Here is a 21,891-nt window from a genome sequence, read left to right on the forward strand (position 1 = left end):
TGTTAAATATAATATTTATGAGCTGTTACTTTACCCACTAAACCTACAAAAAATTGAGCTGTGATAGTGAGGATCTCCCAGCATGTGACTAAATCTAGGATGACATCGTCATCTGGCTATTCTACTAAGAACTACAATAGTCCCTCCTTTACAAACAGGACATGTTGTAGGAGGAAAGCCATCTTTGAGCAGTTTTCTATTTCATTTCATTATGAAGTGGGCACTGTGGGCAGTGGTAAGATAAATAATAAATCTTGAGGATTCAGCGCTAAAAGGGGATAATTGCATACTGAGTCAATCATTTTGGTTGGAGCAAAGCAAGAGGGCAGTGAATAGAGGATGAGCCAAAGAGCGTGGTACTTATTAAGGCTCAAATATAGAGACAGGGGCATCATTAGCCCTGGCTTGCGTCATTAGGAAACCATGGGTGCATCCCGCGTAATACTGACTTCAGTGACAAAAAGAACAGAGAGGAAGTGTCTTTCTTATGTACTGTGTTTACTACAGTTCTATTAATAATAACTATATGATGTAAATTAAAAAATAAATTTATTTATTCTGAAAGATTCATAGGTAACATTATCACACACATGTAACACAACAAAATGTGTAAATATGGACCCAAACAAACAGATCTATCTATCTATCTATCTATCTATCTATCTATCTATCTATCTATCTATCTATCTATCTATCTATCATTTTAGACTGTAAAAAGGATTAAATATTCTTATACAAAACACACACCACAATATATTTTCTATTTTTATTTATTACGTTTGGTGGATTTCAGGTTAATTAGTGTTACTGAAGCTACAGCAATGTACATGGTTGTTGTAATAAACATTCTGCTAAAAGCACAATATGAAATTCTATTCTACATGTGGATCAAACAAAAAAATATTACTTCATATTTCACTTTAGATCATGCATTTGACTGTTGGTAGAAAAACAGTGAAACAAATTACAGGACTCCTTGAAGACATAATTAAAAATTAAATTATTTCTTTAAATGATACAAAATTGCATATTTTTAACATATTCTTGCATAATTTGTCACTGTTTTCAACTGCTATATAGAATTAATCAGATAAAATTATTTTTTTTTAAATCTTGTCATATCATATTTTGGCTTTGCAAATCACACACTACTGTAAATTCCATCATCCAGGTTAAAAAAGTGGGCAACCCCAAGTGTCCAGTGTAAAGGGAGTTCTGAACTGGATGCTAGCAAAACTGGAAAAAAAAAGAAGTAAGTAACTGGTAAAAGATACAAGTGGTTGATCAGTGGTAAAATACATAGGCTATACGAAATGCTGTGGGTTTATCTGCTTAGATCAGATAAGAGGGAAACTATGAAAATCGAATAACTGCTAACTGTTTCAAGAAATGTAGTAAAATAATGACAAAGTATGAAAACTGTAATTAAATGTAAATTAAATGTAAAATAATCAAAAACCAGAAAGTCCTATCTAATCATTCAAGCATTTATGGAAATTAAGTGGAAGGCAGTAATTAGTATTCAACTTGAATAAGGTATAATATTGTGTTGTTACTCTAACTAAAGATTATATACAATATGGTAAACTAGTGACTAGTGAAATATGGTAATTGATAGCATAGGTTTTTTTGAGATTACTGATTTTTACCTTCCAGCGGTTTCCACACTCGTTGCACAGCACAAATGTGGTCATAGGCTCATCAGCACTGCGAGTTTGAACCTGTGCAATAACACAACATGTAATGAGATTTCTTATTTGCAATGGAGCAATATCAAGCACATTCAGAGAGAATGTGTGTATTAAAATATAAAAGACAAAAAATAAAAATGAATGATATACATTCAATTATTATTGTGTGTGCCTGTAAAATCAGCTAGAAAAAGTGGTACCTGGTTGTAGGTACAATTCTTTTTCTTGCATTTGCCGCACTGCAGCAGGTCAGTAGTGGTACCACCAGTCTTTGCCATCTGGTGCTCACGGATAGCTTCCTGAGTCAGAACACTCCTCAGCTGCTTCAGCTCGTCACTGGCCATCTCCTTCATACATACAGAGAATATCACAGTGGTCAGTCTAAAAGAACCCAAAAACAGCACTTCTTTTGCATAAACTACATTTGTATGGCACAGACAAGTAATAATATGTGCTCTATATATATATAGCACTTATTTGACCTAGATATGTCTGGGAGTCCTCAGTCAATCTTTCTGCCCTGGTCTAGACTGTTACCTGCACCATTAGCTTGTGTTTTTACTTTTACCATGTGTTTGTTTAGGTTTTTGTCCCCTCCCTTGTCCTGCCCCACCTGTGCCTTGTCTTTAGCCCTGTACTCTCATTATCACTCTCAGGTGTCTCCAATCTTCAGTGTTGAAATATATACTGCTCAAAAAAATAAAGGGAACACTTAAACAACACAGTATAACTCCAAGTAAATCAAACTTCTGTGAAATCAAACTGTCCACTTAGGAAGCAACACTGATTGACAATCAATTTCACAGCTGTTGTGCAAATGGAATAGACAACAGGTGGAAATTATTGGCAATTAGCAAGACACACTCAATAAAGGAGTGGTTCTGCAGGTGGGGACCACAGACCACTTCTCAGTACCTTTCTGCTTTCTGGCTGATGCTTTGGTCACTTTTGAATGTTGGTGGTGCTTTCACACTCGTGGTACCATGAGACGGACTCTACAACCCACACAAGAGGCTCAGGTAGTGCAGCTCATCCAGGATGGCACATCAATGCGAGATGTGGCAAGAAGGTTTGCTGTGTCTGTCAGCGTAGTGTCCAGAGGCTGGAGGCGACACCAGGAGACATGGAGGAGGCCGTAGGAGGGCAACAGCCCAGCAGCAGGACCGCTACCTCCGCCTTTGTGCAAGGAGGAACAGGAGGAGCACTGCCAGAGCCCTGCAAAATGACCTCCAGCAGGCCACAAATGTGCATGTGTCTGCACAAACGGTTAGAAACCGACTCCATAAGGATGGTATGAGGGCCCGACGTCCACAGATGGGGGTTGTGCTCACAGCCCAACACCGTGCAGGACGCTTGGCATTTGCCAGAGAACACCTGGATTGGCACATTTGCCACTGGCGCCCTGTGCTCTTCACAGATGAAAGCAGGTTCACACTGAGCACATGACAGACGTGACAGAGTCTGGAGAGGCCATGGAGAGCGATCTGCTGCCTGCAACATCCTTCAGCATGACTGGTTTGGCAGTGGGTCAGTAACGGTGTGGGGTGGCATTTCTTTGGAGGGCTGCACAGCCCTCCATGTGCTCGCCAGAGGTAGCCTGACTGCCATTAGGTACCGAGATGAGATCCTCAGACCCCTTGTGAGACCATATGCTGGTGCAGTTGGCCCAGGGTTCCTCCTAATTCAGGACAATGCTAGACCTCATGTGGCTGGAGTATGTCAGCAGTTCCTGAAAGATGAAGGCATTGAAGCTATGGACTGGCCCACCCGTTCCCCAGACCTGAATCCGATTGAGCACATCTGGGACATCATGTCTCGCTCCATCCACCAACTCCACGTTGCAACACAGACTGTCCAGGAGTTGGCGGATGCTTTAGTCCAGGTCTGGGAGGAGATCCCTCAGGAGACCATCCGCCACCTCATCAGTAGCATGCCCAGACGTTGTAGGGAGGTCATACAGGCACGTGGAGGCCACACACAATACTGAGCCTCATTTTGACTTGTTTTAAGGACATCACATCAAAGTTGGATCAGCCTGTAGTGTGTTTTTCCACTTTAATTTTGTGTGTGACTCCAAATCCAAGCCTCCATTGGTTAATAAATTATATTTCCATTGATGATTTTTGTGTGATTTTGTTGTCAGCACATTCAACTTTGTACAGAACAAAGTATTCAATGAGAATATTTCATTCATTCAGATCTAGGATGTGTTATTTCAGTGTTCCCTTTATTTTTTTGAGCAGTGTATATATATATATCCATCCATCCATCCATCCATCATCTTCCGCTTCTCTGGGGTTCGGGTCACGGGGGCAGCATCCTGAGCAATGAAGCCCAGACCTCCCTTTCCCCAGCCACTTCCACTAGCTCCCTGGGAGGGATTCCGAGGCGCTCCCAGGCCAGCTGGGCGATATAGTCAGCCAGCGTGTCTGGGTCTTCCCCGGGGTCTCCTCCCCGGTGGACTTGCCTGTGACACCTCCCAAGGGAGGCGTCCAGGAGGCGTCCTAACAAGATGCCCGAACCACCTCAACTGGCTCCTCTCGACGTGAAGAAGCAGCGGCTCTACTCCGAGTCCCTCCCGGATGACCGAACCTCTCACCCTATCTCTAAGGAAGAGTCCAGCCACCCTGCGGAGGAAACTCATTTCGGCCGCTTGTATTTGCGATCTCGTTCTTTCGGTCATTACCCAAAGCTCATGACCATAGGTGAGGGTGGGAACGTAGATCGACCAGTAAATCGAGAGCCTTGCCTTATGGCTCAGCTCTTTCTTTACCACAACAGACCGGTAAAGAGCCCGCATCACTGCTGACCCAGCACCAATCCGCCTGTCAATCTCCCGCTCCCTTGTACCATCACTCGTGAACAAGACCCCGAGATACTTAAACTCCTCCACTTGAGGCAAGAGCTCATCCCCGACCCAGAGAGGGCTCTCCACCCTTTCCCGCGTGAGAACCATGGCCTCGGATTTGGAGGTACTGATCCTCATCCCGGCCGCTTCACACTCGGCTGCAAACCGATCCAGTGAAAGCTGAAGTTCACGGCCTGATGTCCCCAATAGGACCACATCATCTGCAAACAGCAGCGATGTGACACTGAGGTCACCAAACCGGACACCCTCTTAGAGGGATTGTGAGCATAAAACCACTAGGTGCCTAGGTTTGTACCCTCGTTACACCCTCCATCCCCTGACTGCGCCTAGAAATTCTATCCATAAAAATTATAAATAGAATCGTTGACAAAGGGCAGCCCTGACGGAGTCCAACTCTCACTGGGAAAAAGTCTGACTTACTGCCGGCCATGCGAACCAAACTCCTGCTTTGTTTGTACAGGGCCTGAATGGCTCGTAGCAAAGAGCCATGTACCCCGTACTCCCGAAGCACCTCCCACAGAATACCCCGGGGAACACAGTCGAATGCCTTCTCCAAATCCACAAAGCACATGTGGACTGGTTGGGCAAACTCCCATGAACCCTCCAGAATCCTGGAGAGGGTAAAGAGTTGGTCCAGTGTTCCACGACCAGGGCGGAACCCGCACTGCTCCTCCTGAATCCGAGGTTCGACTATAAGCCGGACTCTCTTCTCCAGTACCCTTGCATAGACCTTACCAGGGAGGCTGAGGAGTGTGATTCCCCTGTAGTTGGAACACACCCTCCGGTCCCCCTTTTTAAAAAGAGGCACCACCACCCCAGTCTGCCAATCCAGTGGCACCACCCCCGATGTCCACGCAATGTTGAAAAGGCATGTCAGCCAAGACAGCCCCACAACATCCAGAGCCTTGAGGAACTCGGGACAGATCTCATCCACCCGTGCAGCCCTGCCGCCAAGGAGCTTTTTAACTACCTTAGCGACTTCGGCCTCAGTAAAGGACAAGCCTATTCCCGTGTCCCCAGACTCTGCCTCCTCACTGGAGAACGTGTTGGTGGGATTGAGAAGGTCCTCAAAATATTCCTTCCACCACCCAATGACGTCTTCAGTCGAAGTCAGCAGCACACCATCTCCACTATATACAGTGCTAGTGGCACACTGCTTTCCCCTTCTGAGTCGCCTGACGGTTTGCCAGAATCTTTTCGGAGCCGACTTAAAGTCACTTTCCAAGGCCTCACCGAACTCTTCCCACACCCGGGTTTTTGCCTTGGCAACGACTGAAGCCGCAGATCGCTTGGCCTGTCGATACCTGCCAGCTGCCTCTGGTGTCCTACAGGCTAACCATGTCCGGTAGGACTCCTTCTTCAGCTTGACGGCATCTCTCACCTGGGGTGTCCACCACCGGGTTCGAGGATTACCACCCCGACAGGCACCAACTACCTTGCGACCACAGCTACAGTCAGCCGCTTCAACAATGGAGGAGCGGAACATGGCCCATTCTGAGTCAATGTCCCCCACCTCCCCCGATATCTGGTCAAAGTTCTGACGGAGGTGTGAGTTGAAGATCAATCTGACAGGTTCTTCTGCCAGACGTTCCCAGCAAACCCTCACTATACATTTGGGTTTGCCTGGTCTGACTGGCATCTTCCCCCACCACCTGATCCAACTCACCACCAGGTGGTGATCAGTTGACAGCTCAGCTCCTCTCTTTACCCGAGTGTCCAGTACACATGGCCGCAAGTCCGCTGACACGACTACAAAGTCAATCATTGAACTGCAGCCTAGGGTGTCCTGGTGCCATGTGCACTTATGGACATCCTTGTGTTCAAACATGGTGTTCGTTATGGACAAACTGTGGTTTGCACAGAAGTCCAAAACCTGAACACCACTCGGGTTCAGATCAGAGAGGCCATTCCTCCCAATCACACCCCTCCAGGTCTTACTGTCGTTGCCCACGTGAGCGTTGAAGTCCCCCAGTAGGACAATCGAGTCTCCAGGAGGAGCACTTTCAAGCACCCCTTCCAAGGACTCTATGAAGGCTGGGTATTCTGAACTGCTGTTCGGTGCATAAGCACAGACAACAGTCAGGACCCGTTCCCCAACCCGAAGGCGTAGGGAAGCTACCCTCTCGTCCACCGGGGAAAACCCCAACATACAGGCGCCGAGTCGAGGGGCTATGAGAAAGCCCACACCTGCCCGCCGCCTCTCACCATGGGCAACTCCAGAAAAGAAAAAAGTCCAGCCCCTCTCAAGGAGATTGGACCCAGAGCCCAAGCTGTGTGTTGAGGTGAGCCCGACTATATCTAGCCTTATATCTAGTGTCTTATGTCTCAAGTTTAGGTCCAGGTTTAGTGTTTCCCAGTAAACGTTTGACTTCTTTGTATATTTGTCCTCATCACCAAAGTTAAATTTTAGAGGTTGCTTGTTTTTTCTGCTTCTCGTAGTTCTCAAAGATGTTGAGGTCTGAGCCCTGGAGTGGTCAGATCAGTGGTCATTCAGTTCATTCTGAGAACACAAACAGCTTCTTTGTTTGAGCAGTGTACAAAATGTGCATTCATCTTCCATTATGCCTGAATGATGGCTGCAGGAATGGGTCTTTTATTGCTTCAGTAACAAAATTATTGCCATCGGTTCCTTACAAATATCGACGTTAGACTTAAACTTTCAAAGGAACTTGTAAGGAAGCTGTGGTGGAAGTGAATAAACTGTGTGTAAATTCAGCTACATATGTCTTTCATGCTTGAACTTCCTTGTCTTTAAATACATAAACATTTAATAGGTTTATATCCAAATGTGAATGAATTACATAAATGTCCACTGTTACAAAAGGCTCTCTACCTCAGCAGTCATGGTGGCTATGCGGCTCAGCTCAATAGCTCCACCCAGGACATTCTTGCGCAAGTTGGGATTCTTGGGATCTTTCAGGTTGCTGATACGGCTACGCACTCTGTTTTTGTATTTCATATCTGTGGCTTTAATCTCCTGGTAGATATTTAAGGAGAAGAGAGCAGTTAAGGTTGCAAATCAATATGCTGCTGTCATCTCATTGAAGACATTCATAGGTTTATAACAGCATTTATTTTGCATAATAACATATAGCATGCTGATAATGACCACTTCCATGGTTGTCTGTCTCACTGTTGTGTCATTTTTCACTCACAATTACAAATATGTTTTCGCTGTGCTTATCACACTATATGCTGCACTCTGTGCATGACATATTCCTTATTAACCATTAATAGGTTTCTTACCTCTGCATACTCACTATAAGTAATATACATCTATGCCACATTTTATGCTATACTGTTATAATGTTTCATTAACTGTAAGCGATGTTCTGCACTGTATCATGTACACAGCAAAGCACTGGTAAATTAACTGTTGTTAAAAGAATGTAATAAACCATTGGCATAATGAAATCAATTAATATCAGAAGACAGAAAGGATATGATCCTCAATTTCAGCTGCCATGGCATCACAGTTTGCCCCATAATCCTTGTAGTCATCTACAGAAAAAGTAAAGAATTGTACGTCATTGTACGTCATGGTTCAGTGGAAATCTTATTTCCAAAATTAGTTCACTGTGTCTGTAGAGATCTCCTGTTGTTTACCATCTGTACGTAGTGCCGCAGACAGCATTTCAATGCACTTGTCCCTGATAGAGTCCCCAGTGAGTAAGCGAGGGGAGAGAGGCCCAGCGCCCGAGCTAAAGGAGGGGGATAGAGGGCTGGTGGGTGAAGTGGGCGTCTTTGGAGTCTCAGGTTTACTTTTGCTATTCAGCAGACATAAAAAGCAAAATGGTTTACCATTAGCCTCATTTCAATTAATCATGCTGCACACTTAATGCAATATCACATGAGTGGTGAGAAAAGGTTTCATTCCAAATTTCTCCTCAATGCTCCTGGACATTGTAAGGATTTGCTCAATTCCATACCCTGTGCTTCTTTAATAATTTAATGAAGGACTGATTAGCCAAACTAGGTACTAGATAACTACAAATAAAACTGGGCTTCCACAAGGAGATGTTTGGAAATGGTTAAAGAAATATTTTTATTGACTTACATAAAACCACTACTTACTGTATCAATGTTTATTTTTTAGAAATGTGTTTGTTTTTTTAACAAACAAACAAATGCTTACTGCCCAATCAAATAACTTTTTAAATTCTAATTGTTCATTACAAGGAAATAGTACACTTCTATTAGGTAACGCCTCTACAGGCAATGCTATCACCTGCAATCTAGCTTGGTTTGCACTACCCAAACAGTTTTTGGAGAGCCACTAGGCTTATTGAAGGGCTACAGAAATACAATTTAGTGTCATCCCTGGTCTACTTCCTCTACTAGCCGTCAAGCTGAACTAAGGGAAAGCAAAGGAATCTTTCTATTTCACCATACAGGTCTCATATGATAATTAGCTGAAAAAACTTTGATACATGAATATAGTCCAAACCAATCAGATATAAATGGGACATGAAAGGAAAAATCAGACTTCTTCTCTATGTGCTGCCTTAAATCTGTATGCATTAATTAGTAATTGGAGAGCACAAAGCATGGAGCAGAAACAGCCCCAGTATACATAGATATGAACAGTCATTTCAAATTCTGTCCTGATGACCCCATGATTTGCAATTATCCTCTTTTCTCTAATCGAACACATTTGAATCAAGTTATCGGCCAAGTACCAAGCACACCATGAGCTGAGTTCAGCGAGTACAAATGGAAAAACAAAAACGTGCAGAGTGTGGGGTCCCACTGAGGTTGGGAATTACGCATGAGCACTCTCACAATTATTGATTGCACCTCACTTACAGCACAAATTAACACTGGCCAGCTATGAGAATTTGTGAGGGAATAACAGCCTGAAAGAAAAGAAGCCCAGAATAAAGTGAATAGATAAAAACAGTACCGTCCATCATTGCTGTCAGTGGACATCTTTCTCTGTAACACTCCAGACTGAGCTGACTTAGAGCCATGAGAATCTCTCCTGAAAAACAGACACGCATACAGCAGCCCATGTGGATTCATTAGGCTATACTGCCTATCAGTCAATTTAAGTGAATACATTGAATATAGAATGTGTGAGGTTAGGTTTCTCTGCACCTAAAAACCTCAAAAAGGCATAAAGGTATGTAACTGTCCTTGCCTTTCTCCTGAGAGCTTCTTAGATGGTGGTGAACTGGAAGACTTAGAGTTAGTTGAATCCCTTCTGGAAGCAAAAGGTATGCTTTGTATTAACCCCTTAAAATCCCAAGCTTATTACATGCTAAGTCTTATTATTCAGTAACTATAGGTACTTCAATGCAAACTGGTTGAGCTCTTCTTACGATACAGAAGTGTGTAATAAAATGGTCATGTAAGGGGTTAAGAAACGATTATGAAAAGAGTATAAGTAAACCAAGTATTTTCCCAGAGCAGTTAAGAGGACAACACTGTACCTCTGAGGTTTTGATTCACTTGACTGTTGTCCCTGGCCAGACTTAGAATCAGTGGAGTCTTTCCTGCATAAAAAAAATAGTCACAAATATGTGAACAAGTTTCTATGTCTAGTCAATGATGAATTAATTAAAAGGCCCCATATCTTTCCTTGCATATTTTTCCCTGGGGTCCACTTATGACAACTGTGTGGTTTTATGTAGCTAAAACATGTATCTAAACTGACCTCTATTCTGATTGGCCACCCTGCACTGTGTTTCGTTCAAAAAGCAGTACAGTCTGAATCACTTCTTATAACTTCAAAGTGAATGGGCAGAGCTGTTGTAGGCTCAATAGCTGGACATATGAACATGATTTGGACTCTAAAAGGGCTTTTGTGCAGCTTAGTTTCCATGCATAAACCATACAGACTGAGCAGTGAACGGTACAATTTGAAAATTTTACCTGTGCTTACATACTACATGAAATGCTTTCATTTCAGTACAGAAGGAAAAAATCAGTTTTGCAAGATATGGGCTCTTTAAGCTCAATGTTTTTAAGCAGACCTTTCCCTCTTGCCATCCTGGATGGGCTTTTTAGCAGGCTGCTGTTTGAAATCTGTGGAGTCTTTTCTGGAAAAAGAAAATGAAAACAAACAATCTGCATAATGGAAATTCCATCTGAACATACTTAAAGGGTATACGCAGAGCAAATTTCACCACAAGCAGCACCATCTTCAAACTACCTAAACAGCTAAACTACTCCATGCACTGATGCTGCTCTCTGCCTTTCATCCACAGTGACACACATCTATTCCAACCTCTCTTTCTTCATTTCCACAGATGGCCTTTTGTGTGGTTTACTGTCCCCCATGTCTCTGCTGACAACAAACATTATTTCAGCACTTTAAAGAAGAACCAAACTTCGTCCTTATCAAGACATGCAGGTAATAACATTCCCTTTCTTGAATAATTAAAAAAAATATACAAGCAGGTCATCTTAGCGGGTAGAACAGTAAAAGCTGTTTACTTAAATATTGAGTGAGACAAAATGCACTGTCTCTAAACTCCAACTACTTTGGACCACTACGACTGGTCAGTAGTGGTCCCATCAGTCCAGAAAAAACACTGCAATAAATGACATGCTGCAGACCTGTCCTTCTTGTGTTCAGATGTCCGCTGCTGTGCACTTTGTTTTGGAGTTGATGTGTCCTTTCTACAGTTATTATGGGAGGAAATTAATCTGTTATGCAAATATGAAAAAAACAACTAAAACCAAAAAATCTCATCACACCCTGACCTTTCTTTTTCTTTGTCTTTCTTCATGTCTAACAAGGGCCGTTTTGTGGGAGTGGGGGGATGAAGATGCAGAGGAAGTGGAGGAACAGGGGCATCAGGATCCACAGCCTCTTTTCTGAACAACAGACAAATAATGAACTACTGAAATACTAAAAAGCATAATATAACCCCTACTGCATCTATTCATCTGTCAAATATGTAGACATAAGTCTAGATGAGGAGTAACTTAATCTGCACCGTCATACTGCTAAACTACAACACAAATGCTCCAATCTCAGCAAGCCACACAGTTTACTACTGCAACCAATGAATATTGAATAGCAATACTGTAAAACTACTAAACAACTTCAATGTGCCATATGTACAATACTGCGTAAAAGGCATCATTTATCCATCATTTATTTCATTTTTTGTCTAAACAGCCATTAAATTCTTAATCTGTCGACATCAGCAAAGAAATCAGAAAACATATATATATATACACAACTAAATATAATATCAAAATTATCAGGATTTTGTGTGTCCCCTCTTTGCCTTTATTACAGCTTCCATTCTTTTTGAGAGACTTGATTTCAAATTTTCAAAGAAATCTGCAGGGATATTTCTCCACACCTTTGAAGTTCAGTCTTAGAATGTTGAGTTTTCTGCTGCTAAGAATCCAAGTAAACATAAACACAGCAGCTTTAGTATTTGATCTGCAACTGTCCTTTTTTGTCTGTTTCTATTTCTCACTAATGGCTTTTTACACATCCTTTCACACACACAGGGATTTTATTCAGGTCTGAAGCAAAAGCAGAGCTTGATTTTCTCCTTTCTCAAAGACGAAAGCTTTAAGCATGCTTCATCTGATGGTGACAATTTTAGTGGTCTACCGGGTCTTGCATAATCATTGAGGGTCCAACTTTCTCTCTATCTAGACTCTTTTAGAATCTGCTCTTATTTTTTCTTCGACTTTCCTCTTCCTTTTGGACATGGATTATTTCATATCTAATGTCCTCAGAAACACCTTCTGAACAAATTAGTAACTTGTACTTAATGGCTGTTTTGGACTTTAAATTAAGTAAACGAATTGTGCTCTCTGACTTTTGCACAGTAGTGTGTGTTTACCTTGCTGTCAGCAGTGAGCCTGGCTATGTTCCAACTGCCCTTTTATTTCATTAAAAAATAACACTAATAGTGTTTTTGTCTGTTTTATAAATAAAGAAAACACTTTCGGCTACATTTAACTAAATAATTCATGTTCTTATTAATATTGTAATTATGAACAGTATGGAAACCCCAAGGTCAACATGCCACTGTGTATTACTACCACAGCTTAAGGTCAGAGAAGCAAAGACAGAGCGTTATCAGCCATTACTAAATCCTTGACGTATTGGTGAATAGCCAAGTTGTCTGACCAGTGCAATACTCTGTGTGGTCTCTGTGAAGTCCAATTTGCTTGTTAATACTGGCTTGTCCAAAAAATGCTAGTTCTTCCACCGAGCGATGGCTCTTGAAACTCTTGTGCTTTCATGTCAGTATGTCAGTATAAAAATCACTCAGGGACACTGAGCAATCCATGTCCAGATTTTTCCAGACTTTTCAGAAGTTGCAACAGTTTACTAAATATAGTGAAATATGGTTATAGAAGCATTACTCTATGGAGGTTTTCTCATTAGTGGGGATCCAACGAGCAATGCTTCCCAATTTACCTAATTGGAAATGTATAAGTAGGTATAATTAAAAAACTAAACCTTGGGAATGAGCTATAAAGAAAAGAAATGTTGACCTCACAGCAAATCCCTTTTCATTATTTCACAGTATCAGCAAACTAGTAGATGCAAAAAAATGCATTCCAAACAAAGCATGACCTCTCTTTCTTCATCTCTAAACCAGATGGTTTCTGGGGAGGAGGGGGGTGCAGATGAAGAGGCAAAGGAGGAAGTGGGGCATTTGGATCTGGAGTCTTTTTCCTAAGTGGGAAAAATAAAGAAGTTGGTTCTGCTGTTGTATGAGTGAAAGATTTATTATGTGCTGTACAGGATATGATGGATGTCAATGAGATTGGACAGTAATTCCTAGCATCACTTTCCAAAGCTGAATATGAAAGCTTGAGATGTCTTTCAACAACATCTTGTTTGACAGCAATGATCTAAACACACACTAATAATGTTCTTTAACAGTGCCCTTAATGTTCTCCAAACAAAGAAAACAAGTGCATGCAGAACCATAAGCTGACCTCTCTTTAGGAACCTCTAGAGAAGGCCTCTTTGGAGGAGGAGGAGAGGAAGGATGAGAGTGAGAATGCTGGGAGGGAGTACGGGGCAATATTTCTGGTGCATCTTTTCTGAAAGTACATACAAATCTTTCGCATTAAAGCCCCAGATCACACCTGTGTTGGTCCAGAATTGCATTATTTTTAATATTCTTCTCAGTTTCTTTCACCAAATCCATTAACATGCACTTTTTCACATCACACCAAAGAGGCTGACCTGTCTTTCTTCACCTCCGGCTGACGTTTAGGAATACGGATATGAGGAGGCAGAGGATTGTGAAGATTGAGAGGGTAAGGAGAACTCTGAGGATCAGAGGCCTCTTTCCTGTGTAATTAATTTTGAGAGTTGAGAACCTTAAAAATACACACAGCAGCAAAAATCAGAAAACAACCGAGCCAATAACTAAAAGAAGGAAAGTCAGCTCTCAAGCCTGCACTTCTCAGTGTAAATACTGTCACAGTTTGCTGAATTAGAGAATATGACCACTTGTTTTTCACAGAATTGTGTAAAAGAGGCAAGATAGCATCTGTAGTAATTCTGTTAAACCACAGACCATAAACATTACTACCTTACTTCTGTGCCTCTAATAACACTATACATCAATATCATTTATCATGTATCATTTTTATGACTTTTCCTATCTTGCATGCCTTGCATGCAGATTTCATAAAAAATCTGACCTCTCTTTCTTTACTTCTGTGGATGGACATCTTGGATGAGCAATACGGAGAGAAGGTGGAGGTGGGAAAAAATCAACAGGAGCATCTCTCCTAAATGAAAGTATGACCATTCGTTTAGATCCCACTTACACAGTTATAAGAGAGCAACACCACGCTGTATGCTGAGTAGACAGAGGCCTGTGGGTTTTTTAACACCGCATTAGACTCAGTGAGTGTGTGAAAGTAAAGCCATGCACAAAGAAAGAATGCAAGTGTTAAATCAAATCAAATATGATAAAGAGTGTCACATAACACAGGTGGACATAACACAGGAGTGTAAACTTAAAGACAAATCATAAAACATCAAATTTGATTTGATTCACTTTGATATTGGCATAATTCATTATTGCTAAAAAAATGAATAAACACATGTGACTATATAAAATGTAAACAATAAAAATAACCCGATGATTATCGGTTTCTGTAAGTAAATGTTCATTCATAGCAAACAAGTCAAACAACAAAGAAAGCAGCACCATCATTATGCAGTATGTGATGCACCTTTCTCAGCAACTGTCAGATTGTTATCTGAATCTAAATCTCATTCAGCTGAAAATGTTGTGTTAAAGCATTAGAAGTGGAGAGGAACTAAGCAGTCATGTCATGCTGCATGTTTTGAGCACATTCTCTAGCCCTAACCTCTCCCTCTTGACTTCCACAGAAGAACACTTGGGAGAAGAAGTAGGATGTGGCGGTGAAGAACGGCAAAAAACGCTGGAGTGGAAAACATCCTTCCTAAAGAACATAAGAACTCTTAACACTTCTCACTCTGCTTCCCTGTTAAAAAGAACCAAGAGCTACACAAATGTAGGAGACTTCTCACCTCTCCCTCTCCTTTGCATGATTACTGGAGTTTTTCTCCTTTTTGTGGTCACTTTCTTGTCTTTCTTTCTTTAACTCTGCCTCTTTTTTCTCTTTTCTGTGTTTGTCAGTAAGCTTCTTGTGAGACTCTAAAATGGATTTTGGGCTGACAGAACAAACAGGTTAGACCTGCCAGTTTACATTTTCATATAAGCTCACTGGACAAAAAAATCAGGTTCATGCATTATTTATTTTCTAACTCTTGGTTACACATCTTTTGCCTTAAAGATCTCTCAGTCTCTTGAGATAGTTCCCATCCATTTTGTGTGTATTTCATGTGTCTATTTCAGCATTTCACCTGCTGTTCCAAATTGAGAACTGCGATTGAGGTCTGGTGATTTCACTGGTCAGTCAAAGTGTGCCAATGATCCATCGTGTCCGCTGAACCACAGACACCCTGCAGTTGTTATCCTGGAATGTAGGAGTGTCAATGTTGTGTTCTCCTTGGACATGAACGACAAACTTGGTAGGTCAGCAGAGTAAAATGGAGAGGAACTCAAGAATCTCAAGAGACCAGCGTAGTCCTTACTTCACTTGTGCTGCCATTATTTATTTATTTTTTTTGCCCAAAGATCTTATCTTCCCTTTTAATGATCTGCTAATATAAAACACATATCAAATTGCTTTCCTAGAGAGTGATACAGTTTCACTTTCACTAAACACTTTCATGTTGGTAACACCCATGTGCTTCGTGCTCTACTCTGGGCTTACCTTGACTCTCTGTTAGGAGAAGCTCCACTGGGTGCTTCTGTTTGCTTACTGCCATCACGGCCATTCTTCAACTCATTTGGTCTTTCATCCTTCTGAGAATGAGCAGATTCTAACACAGAAGTGAAGGACACATTTTACAAGATATATAATGTAAAATAAACCTCAATATGTCCTTACTTCATGCAAAGGACATCTACAAACACAGCATAACTACAGGGTCCTACCCAAAAGTCTCTTCCAGTTTTTGATAAGAATCTTTGCAAGGGAGACGACATCCTCATCTGTGCAATGCTTTCTTATTGCATTGACGGACATGCCAATTCTTGTGTCCTGGGATAAAATAAAGAACATCCAAAAGATGCAGGGAAACATTAGATCTAAACGGGATCTTAAAATAACATGCCAAGCTGGTTACAATTGCAGTTTCTTCTAGAAACAGCTACAGCTTGACTAACCTTACCTGAAGTAACTTAAGGGTCATGTTGAAGTTTTTCAGCTCTCTCAACAAATCAAGAGCTCCTTCCTGTGCAGATAAAACATAATGAAGCAATAGCTACAGTTATAACCTTAGGCTAAACAATGAATTACTCGACATGACATGACATGATGTAACTGCAAAATCCTTAACATTCATTCAACTTTTAGCTGAAACTGAATGTTTGAAAGCTTTTTTGGTCCATATATTATATTCTCAAATCAATCAAACCATACGGCCAAAAAGTGAGCCTTTCTTATCAAATTTCTTAATAAATCTAGTCTTTTGGCCAAAGGAGAATTCCAAATTTAATAAATAGACAATCTAACTTCATCCATCCATCCATCCATCCATCCATCCATCCATCCATTTTCTAAGCCGCTTCTCCGTCAGGGTCGCGGGGGATGCTGGAGCCTATCCCAGCAGTCATCTAACTTTCTAACAATCTAACTTTAACTGTAAATAAAAGTAAGAAAAATACAGGTAATTAGAAAAGAAAACTGGGCACTGTTAGATGTTTAATCTATGCATATCTATCCCTTATTTGTCTCAAATAATATAACTTTAGACCAAGCAGAAAAAATTCTGAGTGTTTTCCATTGTCACATTACACTTGGTTGTTGGACATGACTGGGTTAATGTTCATCCATTCTTTTTTATGTATTTATTTTTCCATCTTTTCCTTTTTTTAGGTCTCAGTATCGTGAACTCGTGTGTGACCGCGCCTCCACGACCTTGTGTGTCATTTAGCTGCTGTCAGTAAACACGCTCCAACTTTTCAGCGCCTGAAACCGCAGTGGAGCCACACTCACGGTCCACTGTATCTACGGACACCGCTGCACGTTTGTTTACGGCGACCCAGACGCTGCATTAGCCAAATGTGGACGATCCTCTGCTGACGGACACCTGTTCAGCATTTGCGACCCTCGCAGCTGCGCGTCGACTCGTGGTCACTGACAGTGAGTCCGCCGCTGCCCAGCACTTTCATTTAGCAACAAAAAGCGAAGAGAAAACGCGCGCGCGCGCGCGCATTCACACCGACCAAAGTGCAGCGCGAAGTCCAGAACTGCAGTAACTCGTGAAAGACGTGGAAACCTGGAGAGAAAAGTAAACAAACAAGGCGCGTCGGGAGTCAAAATCCGTTCCTCACCATGTTATTTCTAGACACCATCTTGTCTAGCTTTTTCGCGGTCCGTATCAGCTCCTCCTCTCGGGTCATCGTGTGCGCATGAGTCACGCTCTCAGCACGAGGTCGAATGAAGTCGAGGGGGACCGCGGCATGTAAAGAAAAGCTTCAAATTCACGAAATGTAAGAAGTTTTGTTCCCAGCTTGAAGTCGCTCCTGCACTGTCCGTCAGGCCGAGGGGGCGGGGCTTCGCAGCGCGAGCCAGAGAGCCAGTGAGTGAGAATGTCCTGGACTCCGTCCAGAGGCTAAGAATAGGTTCCGTTTCAGAGCGAGCTCAGAATACACGAGCAAACCTTCACCTCACAAACTGTAAACCGTCATGGAAGCAGGGCAGCCAGCTGTGAAGTGTGTTTCTCCTCGCCTGGAGGGGCTTCAGCACAAACTCCACTGAGCTGTGAGCTTCTTTCTGACCTCCCCTCGGCGAGCGAAGCCCGTTATACTGTATTTACCGCCGTGGAGAAACAGCTAGCTTTCGGTAAAGAAGAGAGTGTCCTGTCAGGCACATGACATCGACATGGTGAGTTCAGAGGAGAGCGGGAGAGTCGCAGGCTGTGCTCTAAAACACTGGACTGTGGCGCTGCTGAACAGGTGCTGCATAAACTGCCCAGGAGGGGCAGCGTGGTGTCAGATATCAGCTCACTTTTCTAGTTTAGACTCACTACTCAAGATTTCAGGCCTAACAGACTGATCACTTACATATTCTTTTCAGAGGTGAGTTTTGTAGCCTGCCTTGAACTCAAGCAAAAGCAACTTTTAAAAAAAATAATAAAATCAGTCAAAAAACTGCTTAAAGGGGAAGTCCACCGCATTATTAAATCGCAGAGATATAAACTACTGAGTTACTGAGTGGTTTGATGTAAATTGCACAGTTCTAGAGGAATCTACCAAGTCTGAATTGTTCACAGCGGTGGTGGTAGGAACCAGACATCTGAAGAGTTTAATACCATTGAAAGCTCTTTACACTGAAAGTTATTTATGAAGTAGTTATGAATACACTGACAGATCATCGAGGCATTGTTTTACAATACGTCTGATAAGGTTTTGGCCTAAAACACATTTTTAACAATCCTTTCATAGTGGAGAAATACATGCAGGGCATTAGGCATTGCATTGGTAAGTTTGTCCACATTGAACTGTTTCACGTCAAACCACTCTGAATGAGTTTGTCATCTCAGTGGAAAGTAGGCCTGCTAAATAACCGCAGTGTCTGTGTTTACATGCAAAGAGTTTTGCCAATCCGATTTAATACAATCGTATTACAGATTCACACTGAGGCGTTTATATGCACACTCTATTCAACGCTAAGATAGACGTCCGTCTCTCTGCCGTCTTTTAAAGCTTTGAGCGTAAACCTTGTCTCCGCTGCAGACCAGTTTCTGCTCCACCATGTTGAAGGGTATAAACCCGATGCGCATGCGCAGAACGGATTCACACGTTCCGATTGGAGTGTAATCGGATTCAGGCGTTTACACGGATATTATTCTTCTATTTAACGGATTATTTACAGGATTACCCACCTCGTTCAATCGGATAGCCGTTGTATTCCAAATGGCCTCAATCAGACTAGACTATTCCGATTGAGGTGTTTACATGGACGTATTCTAATCCGATTGAGCTATTAGTCCGATTACTAACGGATGATTAGGCTGCATGTAAATGTGGCTAGTGATGCATCCAGCTTATCTACCTGGAAAGTTTGCTAGGCTGTATTTTTTCTCCACCTCATAGGAACAAGCCAAACTCCAGCACATAATCAGGACAGTGGTGAGGATCATTGGATGTTGTCCACCTACGTTTCAGAAAATCTACGATAGCAGGGTAATGAAGTCAAAATAACAGCTGACCCCTCTCATTCTGGACATCATCTCTTCCAGCCACTCCCATCTGGTAGAAGATTCAGGGCCATCAAAACCAGCAGAACCAGACATGCCAACAGCTTTTTTTGCTTTTTCCCCAGAGCTAGAGTGCTTATTAACCTCAGTGAACAGTTACTTCACTTTAACTTTAAACGTAAACTGAAACTAGCCATATATATGTGGTTAGTACTTTTTGTCTATTTACAGTAACATAAATAATTGTTTATTTACAACCTGAACTAAAACGAACTCTCACTTTATTTGACTACACAGCCACACAGTGACCACTGAAAGACGTGGTTCAGTCATTAAGGTAAGGAAGGGGCTCTCATTAAACATGTTTTACACTATGTTGTGCATTTGTGACACATTGTTGAAACAGTAGTAAGGATCTAGTAAGAATTACAAATGGGACATCATCCACTTCTGTTGTCTTTCCCCCGAAATACTGCTGTTATAAATTCTACCATGAGCATTCTGCCAATAAGTTCCATCTACTGGTGCACATGTACTCTACAGCATGCGTGTGTGTCTCAAAACTTACTTTGTGGTGTTGTTCATAGGTACCTGTATCTTGATACAGTTTGATACCAGTACTGTGTTTAGGTGCCAGTATCGATGCCGATAACGATACGGCATGTGCAACACTATTTGTATAGATATTCCTTTCTGCACATGTACAGATATTCACACATTTTTAGCTCCTCTCCATGGCTCTTTATTATTCTTTATTCGATTTGATGTATTTTTATTTAATTTTACCTTGGTTAAATACTTGTTAATAGTCTGTTTGCTTGTCTGGTGTGTTCAGTAAGTGTCATATGTGTCACTAAGACAAATTCCTTGTTTAACATACTTGGTGAAATAAAGTGATTCTAATACTTATTTAGACACAGTCTTGGTCTAAAATGAATTAATACACCTCACAGGTCAGACGTGTGGCCAGTTGCAAAGCAGTACATATGCTGTCACAAATATGCCATGATAAAATTGAACACACACAAAAAAGTAAAAAGTACACTGCCTTTCTTATAAATACACTCAAGTGGAAGTGTTATAATATGAAAGTACATCAAATTGTTATGTGACTGAGTAGATGAATTCTTCTTATAACATAGTCCTGTTGTGGTAGCAATGTTCACAAACAGGACAGATGTACCACAGCTGAAACAGCAGGAGGCAGCATGGTGTCAAATATCAGTGTGATCTTGAAATATTGCAGAACTCCATTCCAGTACTTCAGTACTTTTTGAAGTTTTGCTCTCCTAACATCACCTTGTTATTTTGTCCAATGTGTTGTTCATAGTTCAAGTGCGAGAGAACTGCAAAAGATCTCAGCAATGATTTTACTTGATGAACTTTTAGATATTAAACTGTCACCAGAATAATATTACAATATTCTACTTATGCGTTTACTCAAGTAAAGAATTTGTTTAGGCTATGTCTTCTCAACTGCATGGACTGGAGACATGATAAAATGACAAATCTGAGTTTAGAGTGTAATTAAAGAGTTTCGTTCCAAAATACATTATAGTCTCCTTTTAAGATTGTTCAGTGCTGTGTTTTGAGTAACAGGGCCCACTGGCAGGACCAAGGAGTTAAAATCCCTGTGTTTTTACACACGAAGCCTTATTATTCAAGAACTAGGACTTCAGTGCAAACTGGCTGAGCTATTCTTAATTTCAAAGATAATGTTGAGTTCTTGGCTTAAAATGCACTAAGTAATGCAACTTAAAAATACTTTGCAATTTAAAAATACTTTGTCCTGTGAACAGGAGATACTTATTTACTGTGTCTGAACCATCCATCACACAATGTTGGTGCTGTTGATCTGTTTTATAGGTGAACATACAGTGGGATTTGTTTTTGTTTTTTTGAAAAATCAGTGTAAGGCTACTTCTAGGCATCATCAGTTGTCTGAAAAAACAATGCAATGTTGTTTTTGTTTGTGTAGGTTTAAGTTGAAAAAAAACAGACCTGTTTTACCTCTAGAATTTATTTCCCAATCAAAGCCAATGAAAATTGCAAACCACATATGAAAGAAAATTCTCAGGGCATCTGTTATGATTTCTCAAGAAGAAAAAAACTCATGGGACATTTAGCACAAATAAGCAAGCTTATCTTGCTGAGGAAAAAGAGTAGGTGGTTACTTATTTTTACTGTATCCTGTGATAAAATGCTATGTGGCAGTTACATATTTAAGATGTAAAACTTTGTACTAATGTGTCTGAGTACAATGATTTTAAAACACTTTTTAAGTGCTTTTTAAAGACATCTTTACAAAAAAGGTTAGCATTTTATGTATAAGGCATGCAACCTCACGGGTGCTGCATCGCTAATGGAGAAGTGTTGTATATGATAATATATAGCACCAAAAAGGTTCTGCTCGTATTTCAATCTTGACGTCATAACAATAGAAGAACTCTTCTTGGTGCTATATAAAACTATTTTCAAAGAAGTTCTTTATAAAACTGTGTACAACACTTTCCATCAATCTGAAGAACAACATCACCATGCAAATTACCATTTAAGCATGCAAATGATTCTTTGAGTGTGCATAG

The 21,891-nt window shown here is 41.2% G+C and overlaps 1 protein-coding gene and 1 long non-coding RNA gene across 10 annotated transcripts; one reads left to right on the plus strand and one right to left on the minus strand.

Moving 5' to 3' along the window:
• Positions 1-754: 754 nt before the first annotated feature.
• On the minus strand, positions 755-17,570 carry tcea3 (transcription elongation factor A (SII), 3). 9 transcript variants are annotated; one of them, XM_017724089.2, is made up of 23 exons: positions 17,439-17,570; positions 16,274-16,336; positions 16,038-16,143; positions 15,814-15,922; positions 15,065-15,208; positions 14,881-14,976; positions 14,203-14,292; positions 13,739-13,846; positions 13,486-13,593; positions 13,118-13,219; positions 11,269-11,382; positions 11,122-11,184; positions 10,790-10,846; positions 10,536-10,601; positions 9,993-10,055; positions 9,701-9,763; positions 9,464-9,541; positions 8,167-8,327; positions 8,005-8,061; positions 7,394-7,548; positions 1,892-2,038; positions 1,650-1,721; positions 755-1,236 (listed from the first exon to the last, which is right to left on the minus strand). In XM_017724089.2, exons 1-23 carry the CDS (start codon positions 17,505-17,507, stop codon positions 1,228-1,230), a joined length of 2,100 nt encoding a protein of 699 aa, XP_017579578.1. In that variant the 5' UTR covers positions 17,508-17,570; the 3' UTR covers positions 755-1,227. The 9 variants fall into 9 exon arrangements, with proteins under 9 accessions (XP_017579578.1, XP_017579579.1, XP_017579577.1 ...); XM_017724090.2 differs by having other exon boundaries at positions 9,701-9,760; positions 10,790-10,849; XM_017724088.2 differs by having other exon boundaries at positions 10,790-10,849.
• A 285-nt stretch (positions 17,571-17,855) lies between these two features.
• LOC108443428 lies at positions 17,856-20,219 on the plus strand. The gene is made up of 2 exons (XR_001859132.2): positions 17,856-17,991; positions 19,203-20,219. It is a non-coding gene; the product is annotated as an uncharacterized LOC108443428 (long non-coding RNA).
• The last annotated feature ends 1,672 nt before the right edge of the window (positions 20,220-21,891 follow it).

This window comes from Pygocentrus nattereri, chromosome 3, assembly GCF_015220715.1.
Source record: "Pygocentrus nattereri isolate fPygNat1 chromosome 3, fPygNat1.pri, whole genome shotgun sequence".
Taxonomy (NCBI): domain Eukaryota; kingdom Metazoa; phylum Chordata; class Actinopteri; order Characiformes; family Serrasalmidae; genus Pygocentrus; species Pygocentrus nattereri.